We start from the raw sequence: 12,750 nt of genomic DNA, 5'->3' as shown, positions 1-12,750 counted from the left end.
GTTGACTTTGTTGCAACATGCAATGGGAAACCAAAGCTCATTTACTATTGGCTTTGAGCCAATCACTTGGCTTTTGATATAGTGTTTCAACTTAAAAAGATGACTTTTGAATGCATGGACACCAAGATGTTATGTAGTTTAAATCAATCAGTATAGAAATCAGTTTTTTTGGTTATTATTTTTATACATCATATCTTTTCTTTTTCAGGCAACAAATCAAAGAATTCATTTAGTTCCATTGATATTTCTGTTTTAATGGCATAATGTGTTATGCATCAGAAGCTAAGTTATTTTAATTTATTTTTAACCTAAAACAAAAACCTTTTTTTCCCCTAATTTTTGATAGGCTTTTTTTTTAGTAATTATTTTAAATATCTGATGTATTTTATCTATCATTGCTAGGTTTTAACTCACAGCATGAAAACTGAAAAATAGACTCGTTTCTATGGATTTTTTAATAAGTCAGGAAAGAGGTTAATTTATATTTATGGATTAAATTATGCAGTAATAAAATATTTATAAAATATTAGATATTAGTTTATTTTTCAGGACATATGCCTTCTCTACTAATAATGGTTGTGCTATAGTGATCTATATATTTATCTAAAAATCTATATTTTTCTTTTTAGATATTCTCGAAGGATTGACTTTTTATATCTTTGGATGTCAATGCTAGATTTGCTTCAAAACTAGGCTATTTTCATAGCCACAATTTTGTTAAAAACATTAATAAGCATATGGAAAACAATTAATTTAGTTTAAATTTTATATTACGAAGTATATTTTAAAACAAATAAATATTTTTATTTTTTTTGGGTGGGCGTATTATTCGATGTTAATCGAGGCGATACATAAAAGATATTCTGAAGCGCTTTTTCTAAATACATGTCTTCATCTCTCTAAATACTAACTAACATGAAATGTTATCTCTCTAAATACTAACTAACATGAAATGTTATCGCTAATTGTCAAAGTAGTTAAACAATTTTTATTATAGTATTTTTTTAGTATCTATCATGGCTTAAGTGGAAAAATTATGTGGCTTAAGTAATAACAATGGTTCGGTGGGGAAAACTTGTTTTCCCAAAAACTTTTGCTATTACACAAATCACGTCCTTTTTCGACTTTTTCCTCGAGTCATATTTTTCGCTTGCAAAAAATAGATATAATTAAAGAGATTATTATTTTCTTTCAGTTCACTGTTAACCTTCTAGAAGGCTATGTACATATATAATAACGCAACAAATGGACTACGCGTTTTAATATATAAGCCTATATATATAAAGTAAAGTGTAATATAATAAGTATTATCTTTAAAAAAAAAGTGATAAAATAAATAAATTTATGAATAAAATCTTTAATCATATAAAAATTGATTTATATTATTATTATTTATAATTTTTTTAATTCGTTAATAAAAATAATTTTTTTAATTAAACAATATTAATTTTTTTCTGTTATAAGTTGAATAACAATATAACCGAGGCAAAGTAATACGCTAAAAACTAAACAATGAAGTTATATTATAAAACTACCGTAAGCCGAACGCTAATTTTTTAAGTTGGTTGCAGTTTTCTTGGTAAGTTGGTAAAAAAACTAGAATGTTTAATATTTATTGTTTGAGTGAAATTAACACACACAACAGTCATCATAAAAATAAATATTACAAAAAAAAAAATCTTCAAAAAATTAATTATTTTTTGATGAGTCAGCAAAAATTTTAAAAATAAGCTAAAAAGCAAATCATGGGTATTAAGAGATCTATAACTAGTATGAAATTTGCTACAGTAAAAAAATATATAATTATCTAGTGCCTAAAGCAAAATTTTTAAAAATTGATCAACCGTTTCAAAATGGCGAAGATTCTTTTAACTTTGAATTTTTTAGATAAACAGTTCAATGCTCAGTGACTGGTTTCTCATTAAGTACTTGGGTATATAGGTTTATTCTGCTTTAGGCACTAGTGCTCTATAATTTAAACAAGTGTTAAAAATTTTAAGATGAAAGCTCAAATAGATCTTCCAAAATCTATGTTTTCGTTAACCTACAACAAGATTTTAAAAAACCAAGAAAACAATACATAAAAAAAAAAATCTCAAAAATTTCCAAGTTGGTATGATTCCTCTCCTTCTAGTTCTTTTTTTTTGTCCAAATATCCTTTTCTCTTTGCTCTAATCAATTTTCTTCTTTCCATACTCTTTTTGGTTGATTTTTTATTTATATTTTGAATCCGAAATGTGTCATTTTTGATTGAACCTATAATTGTTTTTGTTCCAAAAGACAATTTCATTTTATCAAAAAGTTGTACAAGTCCAGATATACCATCATTAAAACTTATTATTGCAGATGCAACTCCAATTTCTACAGTGGTTTTTGAAACAAAAGTATCTTTTGGACATCTTTTCCACACAATTTGATTCAGAGCCTCATTTGGGTTTTGAGTGGATCCATCTAAACAGCGACTCAAAAGATCATCTCTACGTAAATCCTTAAAAATTGGATAGATTGCAGTTTTCACTTCAATTGGTAAATTAACTGATGGTTTGTACCGCTTGATATTTTTCCAGTAATTACACCAACTATCATTAGTGCGGGTTACACCAACTATTATTAGTAGCAGTGACACCAACTATCATTAGTAGCGGTGACGAACTTGACGAACAGGATCTTTAATACTTGTACAGTGCCACAACACTGCCAGTACACTATTTTTCATCATATACAAAGCAGTACTTTTGTTACCATTCCAACTTGAAAGAGAGTTTTGGTGAATAGCCATGCCAAAATAGTTCTGCATTTCGTTAACACTATTATCAGTTAATCTTCCCTCCCGCTAAGTCCTTTGCCATCTGATAAGGTTTTACCTTTCATGCTAACACGAAGTTTGCGGAGTGTGCCAAGTCTCTTTTGAACATGGCCAACACATTCAGATTTTATAGGTTCCAAATCTTCACCATATGGCTTTGATTCTTTAACTTTTTTAAAGGATTCAGTATCGCCATCGCCAATGTAATGGGAGTACCGAATATTATATTTTTCAATAGATGAAGAAAATATTTTAAAAATTTTTAAATCAAAATTTTACCCATACCCTAAAAAACCTTGTTTTTTTAAACAAAAAATAAAAAAAACACAATGACAATATATATTTTTGAAATCTATGATAAATTTTGAATTCAAAACAGTTAAAAAAAAATTTTCATGTTTTTTACCAGCTTACCATCTTAAGCATTCCTTATATTGAATTTTTGTCACTTAAATGGGCATAACTTTTAGTAGAATCATTGTTTTTTTATGAAATTTTCACCATTGTAATACTGATTTAAAGTTCTTTACAATGATTTATAATAATTGAATATTTGAATAGTTTAAAAATTTTGCACACGTACCTATTATAATCATATTTTCTAATTTTTTTAAGTAAACATGATAATCGATATCCTCCCCTCCATGGACTGGACGCTTGATAGTAATAAACCAGCGGTGACATAGTAATAATTAGCGGTGACAGAGAAATAGCTGTTTCCTCAGGGAAACAGCTATTTCCCTGTCACCGCTATTGTGAAAGCGTCAAGTGGCGTTAAACCCGATGCCAAAAAGTTTTGGAGGGGTGAAAAAAGATAAGTGAATTCAAACCCGCCTTTTACTTCTACTTCAGTCACATAATATGTTGCGACTAATAACTTTAGATCAAATAAAATTTTTGTTATACTGCATTGTTGCTAAGTGATCTTTATATGCAAGGTCATCCTGCATACAGTGCTGTCCAAAAAGATCCGACCACGCATTGTTTATGTATACAGAATGTACATTATAATGTAGGCGCTTTCCTCGGAATTTTACCATCACGCTTTGCATGCGTGATTGGCTAGTTATCAGCCAATCAAAATAATTGTACCATTGATATATATATCATTGCATGCGTGGCTGTGAATTACTATTTGCATTTGACTATGGCAACAACATCACCAGGAAAGACGATAAGTCTGAACGTGCGATTGGCGCACGTTTACAAATGCCTAAGACAACTGTTCACGACGTCATTCGGCACATCAAGTCAACAGGCACCAGCGCTGCAGGAAGATCCAGTGGCAGCCGAGATGTACTACATCAAAACTGACGCTATGATCCGCCGTGCAGCCACGAAGGACCCACTGGCATCATCTTCACAAATTCTCAATGAACTGCCTCCTAATGTGAATGTGAGCTCTCGCACCATTCGGCGACGTCTTGTGGACGATTTCAGTCTTCGATCCTATCGCGCTGCATTAAAACAACGACTACCTCAGAAAAATATTCGTGACCGTCTCAAATTTTGTAAAGCACATAAAAATTGGACCGTAGCAATGTGGCGATGTGTCATGTTCTCAGACGAATCGCAAGTGAAACAGTTTGCTACGCATAAAGTAAATGTTCGACGGCCACCAAACACACGCTACAATGCCCGTTATGTTGCTCCAACGGTAAAACATTGCCCTGCAATTATGATTTGGGAGCAATTACTGCCAGAGGTCGAGCGGAAATTTGTCTCATGCCGTCAGGTGAAACTATCAAAGCTGTTAACTATTTGCAAATAATAAAGGAAAATGTTCCTATTTGGCTCAGAACTTGCAACTGTGACATCTTTATGCATGACAGCGTGCCATGTCATCAGGCAAAGATCGTCAAGACATGGTTTCAAGAGAATTTCATCAATGTTCTTGCTCCGTGACTTGGCTCGTCACCGGATTTAAACCCGATTGAAAATTGCTGGGTAAAATTGAAAGCAGAAGTGGCAAAAGCAAACTCGACGTCGGCGATAACTCTGAAGGAGGCTATACTGGAGGCGTGGTCCCAAAAATAACACCTGATTACTGTGACTCTCTTGTTGCCTCTATGCCTCAAAGAATAGCTGTCCTCAAAGCCGGAGGAAGACGTTTGAGGTAACTCTTTCCTGATGTGAACTACTTGTTGGTTTCTTCGAAAGTGTGTCATTGACTTATGTGAATGTTGTTTGTTGCGTTTAATTCAATCATATTATCATTAAATTTAAGTGGTATTACGTTTCTGTTTAAAAACCTTAGTGGTCGGATCTTTTTAGCCAGCTCTGTATGAAGTCTACTTAACAGCAATTCCATGACACGCGTTAATGCGTTTTTAACGGAGAAAATAAAAGTCTGCGGTATTTAGATTTTTAAAATAAAAAGTAAACTTTATTATATTATTGAAATAGCCTAACTGCATTATAAAAACTAAACTTTTCCTAATTTATTTTTATATTTTTACAGATAGAGCTTAAAATACGCGCGTCACAACTTGACATCGATTTGTAACGCCGCGACGCTCTTAATCTGTAATAACTTGTAAAATAGAAAGTAAAAAATAAATAAAAAATTATCCTAAAGAACATATATTTTTTTAGCAAAATAATATAAATTTAAAATATATTTTATACACAGGTATTATAAAATTGTATTTCCTCGATAAAAGCAAAACATCGATGGCATGTGGAATTGCTGTTAACTGTCTATAAATGTTACCTTGTTATAAATGTATTTTCTCAAGTTGAATTAAATTGCAAGAGCTTTTAGGATTTTGCAGTAGTAATAAAACATCCTCAGGAGGTTCACTACTACTAGAAATTTCAGAAAATTAAATCCTGGAACTTTCTGAAAGCTTTTTACGGTTTTCTTTTAAATAAATTATTTTAGACATGTTTTTATAAAACATGATTACTAATTTTTATTCAAATATTTTATTAACCCAATTTTATTTTATTATAAGAACAAACCTAAATTTTCAAAAAAAGTAATTATCACCCCACCCTATAGTGGATTTAAATAGCTATTCTTCGCCTTTGTAAAGACGCAGACCGGTGTATGTAGGTATGTCATTAGCAAATAGAGCCGTTTTATAGACTTAATAAAAATTAAATTTAATTAATATAAATGCGAAACAACACGGCGCCAAGAATGGAAACTAAGCAAACCGTTTCTAAAGCCACTTTATTTTTTATTCGTACTTCATGAGCGTCCTAATGATCTAATGATAAACAAATTAAAACTTATTGCATCGAAATTCTAAGAACATTTCAACCTTTCTTATAGACTAAAATTCTGAGCACTTGACAACAACAATAAAAAATACATAACGATTTTTTAATAGTAAAAAATTATTTTTAGTATAACATTAATTTATTACTCCGTTTTAAAAATCTCGCTAAAAATATCTTTTTAATTATATATACATATATGCGAGTGTTTACTTGTGTGTGTGCGCGTGCGTATGTGTGCGTATGTGTGTGTGTGTGTGTGTGTGTGTGTGTGTGTGTGTGTGTGTGTGTGTGTGTGTGTGTGTGTGTGTGTGTGTGTGTACACATATTTATGTGTAAATGCACATAAATAAATATTTACAATTAAAAAAATCATTATATACAAGAATAATTCAAAAACATTACTTTCAATTATACCATTAGCACTTAAAACGTCAACGTAATTGAAATTTAACAATACCACAAACAAAGCACACTTTATTTTACATCACATACCATTAACATAATTGAGATTTAACAGCGTAAATAATAATATAACCTTTATTTGTTGGCTTTCAATGTACAACTTTTGTAAGGTGATAATTCGATTTTCGATCACCTTCGGTAGTATTTCGGACAGGCATACCTTTAAAATTTCGACATTGTAAAAAAAAATCGGGTTGAAATGTGTTAGGTTGCATGATTGGAGGACTTGGCAGAAAACTTTTATTAGACTTTGGCGATGAAAGTGGCAATTTTTTCTGATGTAAAGTAGATGCTGCCTTGAAAATGAAGTTGTAAAGAAAACTTATTATTTAATTATTGCAATATATTTCCTATCTAAATAATAAAAATAGCTGATAATATAAGAATAAATTAAAATCAACAAATTAGATGAATGTGTTAAATCTTTTGACGTTTCATAACAACTTTTAGTTTCTTATTTAGAACTAATGTTACCACACATATAGACATATATAACATGTACAATATATATAAAATATATAGCATATATTATATATATATACATGTTATATATATATATATATATATATATATATATATATATATATATATATATATATATATTATATATATATATAATCTATATATATATTATATATATTATATATATATATATATTATATATATATTACATATATATATATATATATATATATATATATATATATATATATATATATATATATATATATATATATATATATATATATAATATATATATATATATATATATAATATATATATATATATATATATAATATATATATTATATATATGTGTGTGTGTGTATATATACAGGCTTGTAACTAAGGGAAGGGGGGGGGGGGGTGAGTAGGGTGGCTGTCACCCTCCATATGAAAAAATGGGTAGGTTTCAAAACGTATGGTGCAAACTACTACAATAAAAAAAATAAAAAAAGCCAAATATTTTTCTCATTACACAGAGCAACTATCCTTTGTACTAAGATTTGTTGATATGAAACACGAGATACACAAGGAGTTTGTGGCATTTGTAAAGTTGGAGCATTTGAAAGTCAAAGATATTTTTACTAAAATTAAGATAACTTTATATAACCTTAATTTGAATATTGAAAAAATGAGAGCCCAAGAACACGATGGTGCAGCATCAATCTCAGGTTCATTATCAGATTTAAAAGCCCAATTTCTGAGCATTCAACCAAAAGTATTATACACTAATTGCCCAATGAGTGTTATAGACTGAATTTGATTATTAGTCATTCTTGCAAAATACCTGAAATAAGAAATAATTTAGACATAATGAAGATGATTACAAAATGGATAAAAAATAGCGCAAAGTGAACTTTTTAAGTTGGTGTACCAAAACGAAAACCAATTTCACACATTGAATAGACCAAAGATTCTTACTGATATTTGAGTTACAAGATGGGTTGAAAATTTAGATGGTTAGGAAAAATTTTGTTTAACTCATCCGTTAATGATAATACTTTATGAAGTCATTTCTAAGAACCGATGTGGCAATAATAATAAATATGACAAATGGCTGCATGAGTGGACTGCTGAAGACAAACGTCGAGCACTGTCTTATCTAAAAGCATTTAGGAGTTTTGATTTAATTTAACCATTAGTTACACTACAGCTAATATGTGGTTTCTTTGTAAGCCTATAGTTAGGTTGCAGGAAAAATCAAATATAAGCATGCATCAATTCTTGCCAAAAAATCAAGTGTAGAGCAAGTAACATCATGATTATACACAGCCCAACAAGCTCATCAAGCAAATCCAACCTTTGAAATGTTTAAAGAATATTTCAAAAGGTCTCTCATCATTCCATTTATAGATCATATATTAGTTTATTTGAAAGATATATTTAAATCAGCAGATTTAAATATATCTTTCAATTAATTTGTTGTTAAGTTTTGTACCTTCTATTTTCTTTGTGAAAACTTCAGTGGAGCTATCTGAAATGATTTAAAAAGCTATGATTCATTATGGAAGTGATCAGAATGTGGAAGAATGGGAAGCGAACAAATCAGGAACAACTTCCTGATTTGGCTTTAACGCACATGCACTATGATTATAACTTTGTTTTAGATGTGGCCATTAAAATATTTGCAAAATGACATCCAAGAAGATTAGAGCTTGTCTCCTTCCTTTTAAACAATTAACAACTGTTGTAATTAATTGAATACTTATCATTGAGACCAAATGTTTGTTGTTTATTCATTTTTCATCACTTACATTATATTAAAAATTGCAGGAAATTTTGTGTTTAATTATAATATTTTTAAACTGGCCTTTAAATTTTGTTTAAAAAAACAGTGGGCAACAGTAAAAAATTTGTCATCCCCCTTAAAAAAAGTTTGGTTATGGGCCTTAAAACGTAATGAAAAATATAATTAAATCATAACATTTGTCAAATTTTTATCAAAAAAATTAAATAAATAGCTGCTATTTATCAGCAGTTTGGGTACTAGTACTTGCTTTTAGTTTTTAGTTATTTTTAAAATTTGAAAAACTTTACGATTTTCAATTTAAAATAAAAAATTTTTTAATCAAAACATTTAAATTTCAAAAAAAATTCACAATATTTTGATACGGGTGGTATAACAAAATAATACAAAATTTACAAAAAATATTCTATTAAAAAAATGAAACTTTAGCACACATTTTAACAAATTTTTATTTTTATAAACTTGACCAGTTATGCTGCAGTGGGTCAAAAGTGACATTTTCAATCCAAAACCCCCAAAACAAAAATTTTATTAACTTTTTTTATTAGAAACAGCTTATTACATTGAAGAACACAATCTGCGGAAAAAAAATCATTTGTTTTGAAAAACTTAAATTTTATTACATAATTACCCAAACTATTTAAAAACTCCAATATTTTCCATTTATAAAAAATTCCATTAAATCGCCCAACAAATTAACAATAAGGATATTATTTAAATTTATATTTTAAGTAGATTTTTCTGTTGTTGGATCATGCAATAGTTCAATGACACCAGATAGCAGACTTTTTTTTTTGTTATGCATCTTCTTTCTAAATGTGCAAATTAAAAGATCAGATGCGCATAAAAAATGGCAAAAAAAGGTCTAAATTGTTTTCTTTCCGATCACATTTTCTTATAAAATTTTTACAAAAGACCTTAAAAACCTTATTGGAAGCCTCATGAGCCTCTTCAGAAAACATAACTAATGAAAGAGAAAATAATTCAATGACTTCATAGCCATGAATCAAAATCTTTTGAAGTGTTTGGGTCATAGGATACCAAGGGTACAGGTCTACATATAGTGAAGCAGTTTTCCAACAGAATGTTTTAAATTTTGATGCGTTAATGTCATAATCATATGACATTGTGGCCAGAATAATATGAAGCCTTTTCATAAGATTTGCATCTATGTTCATTATTTTAGCTGAGACATTGTATTGCTGAAAAAATCGTCTAGCTGTGTTACCATCATTTGATGTACCTGCCCTACCTACTCTTGGTCGGTCTATGACAAGGACCATCCTTTTTTGAAATTCAGCTTGAACATAGACCTTTCTCAGTTTAACAATACTTTTTTCTTCTTTAGTCCTAGCCTGCCAATTCATAATTGGCATCTTGTACGAGATATGGAGCATACATTCTAAAAACCTTATCCAAGCATGCAAAGTTGGTAGCTGTGGAAATAATAGTTAATAGCTGTGGAAGTAATAGAATTTTTCCATCTATCATTGTTATATATACAATATGTTGTACAAGCCTTTCCAGGAAGGGCGCGCTATCGCACGCCTCGTTTGTCCACACTTAAAGTAATTTTTTTAGACAACTTGACCACGTTTTTATAGTAAGCGTTTTGAGAATTTGCGGCAAAATAAAGCTATAAGAAACTAAAGAGAATAAAACAAGAATACTCGAAAAAAAGAACCGAAGACTATGCAAAATAGAAAATCTAAATAAAATAAGCTAAAAAAATTTTATAATAAAAAAAGAAAATTGCTGTCCAAAAAAATAATATACCTAAATATTTTAATGTTTTTGTTTTCTTATTTTTAGGGCGTTTGTTATTTTCCACTACCAAAATTGATAAGAGTAAAAAAGTTGACAGTCTTTAAATATGTTTTCCAAATGTTTTTGCTAAACTTTACTGTTTTTATAAATGCACGAGAAAGCGAGAAAACTAATTGCTATTTATTTGTAAAAAAAATTATTTTTTTAATAAGTTTTTTATGTAAAAAAATAAAAAGTCATTAATACTAATATTTAAATATAAAATACTTGGTTGTTTTCAATACCCCCATTGAAATAGTTTGCACTAATGTAGAATTATCCAAATTGTGCATTTAACCCGATAGTTTATTTGCTGATGAACTAATGTTATTGACGATGCTCCAAAAGCTTGTGTATTGTTACTTAACTGCATTTTTTTAATGAAATGATTAGTAGCCTATTTAAAACTTTTTTTTAAATTCTCAAATACATTTTTTTAAACAAAGAAATCATTATGTTCATTACTTCTAGTAATTCATATTAACATTAGACATTGAGAATTATAAAAGAAACAATTTTAGACATGCATCAAATACAGTAAATACATTTATTAAAGAAACCATATTATTCTTTTGTTTTACTTAATCCGCCATTACAAAAATTTATTTTACAAATAAATAACAATTTATTTTCTTATTTTCCTATTATATAAGTTTTGAGAGAAAAATGTCAAATATAGCAAAAACATTTTTAAAAGTGAAAAGACGTACAAAACAAATAAACATAAGAAAAAAAATTAACAAAATTTATCATAGTTCTAGAGCACATAGCAAATTAGTTTCTTAATTATATGGACTGGTAAAAATCGCAAATAAATTGCATATAAAAACTTTCAATTGTTGTTAAATCGTTATAAAAGATGTTTTTTTTAACGACTCTAAAAAAAAGAATACAAAAGTTGTATAAAATTTTTTTTTATTATTTACTTTTTTTATTAATTTTTCTAGTTTATTTAATCTACTATTTTTTTAGTCTTTTAATTTTTCTAGTTTTCTAGTTTAATTAAACTTGATATTAACTTGTTACAATTTTGTTTCCTTTTTTTAGGATTGTTTTTTTATTTCTTAGTAGATAAGTTTAGCTTTAACAAAACAAGTTATGAAAAGCGATTCGTCAGTATTAAGTTTACTCGTATCATCTGAATGTCATAACCCCATTTATCTTTTTTCAAACTTTTACTCTCTGCATATAAAAGTTAGTTCGCATTCTATTAATCCAGAAGATCAAAAACTATGTGATTTTTCTTTCGCACAGACACATCTTCAAACAACACTAAAGGGCCTCTATCTTAAATTATAAAAATAATTTAACAATAATTTAATTATCGTTATAACAATAGAAATAAATTGTATAAATCATAATAAATTTTATTCATAGTTAAAGTAAACATACCACAGGTTTTTGTTTAAAGTTTTTATTTTTTCCAGTCAAATATAATTTTGTCTAACCAAGTTTTGTTTCTTTTTTCAAATACTGCACTCATTCTCTTTGATTTTTTCCACCTTTTTTTTGACTTCATAAATGAATTCAAAATAATTGACTAACTATTATTAGATTCTTAAAAATTGCTTTTGAAAACTAAACGTAAAATTTTTACATGTATATCATCAAATTATATAATGGAAAATAATTTGCAGCAAATTTCTTTCCATTATATAATTCGTAAGACATCTTCTATTCATTTTCAAATGATCGTCTATCAATTTAATAATTTTTAGTTATTTTGTTATAAAGCAAATTAAAATATTTTGCAATAAGCTAGTTAAAGTTTTTTATGGTTTTTATAAGTCCTAACTAACTCTTTTTTTTTTTAATATCTTTGCTTGCAACAAGGCTGCAAGCAACCACTATTAGAGTTAGAAATTACTGGAAGAGAAAAGATGAAGTTTATAAAGCAAGATAACGATTGACAGACGACTTAAAAGATTGGAAATTATATAAATCAGGAAAGCAAGATAAAGAAAGCGAATTCCAAAGAGCTGATGTTTGAGGAAAAAAACTAAATAAATAATCCTAGAAGATGAAGGGTAGATGACTCATTGAGTACATTACCCTTCATAAATACAGGAAGATCTAAATTATTGCAATAATTCACTGCCTTTCCTTCATTTTTTATTTGTTGTTGTCACGTTTTTCATCGAATATGTATAATTTTATTGTTTTGGGAAATTTTAAAATAAATAATATTGGTAATGCCT

The 12,750-nt window shown here is 28.4% G+C and overlaps 1 protein-coding gene across 2 annotated transcripts in view; it reads right to left on the bottom strand.

Moving 5' to 3' along the window:
* Positions 1–6,123: 6,123 nt before the first annotated feature.
* The window catches only part of LOC100203879 (uncharacterized), a 13,573-nt gene continuing 6,946 nt past the window's right edge, over positions 6,124–12,750 (bottom strand). For both annotated transcript variants that reach the window (XM_065791635.1, XM_065791634.1), the window contains exon 4: positions 6,124–6,792. In XM_065791635.1, coding sequence (XP_065647707.1) covers positions 6,586–6,792 — 207 coding nt within the window. In that variant the 3' untranslated portion in view covers positions 6,124–6,585. The remainder of the gene's footprint in view (positions 6,793–12,750) is intronic.

Source organism: Hydra vulgaris, chromosome 02, assembly GCF_038396675.1.
Source record: "Hydra vulgaris chromosome 02, alternate assembly HydraT2T_AEP".
Lineage (NCBI taxonomy): Eukaryota > Metazoa > Cnidaria > Hydrozoa > Anthoathecata > Hydridae > Hydra > Hydra vulgaris.
Note: the sequence above shows the minus strand (reverse complement) of the source record. Positions and strands in the feature narration are given on the sequence as shown.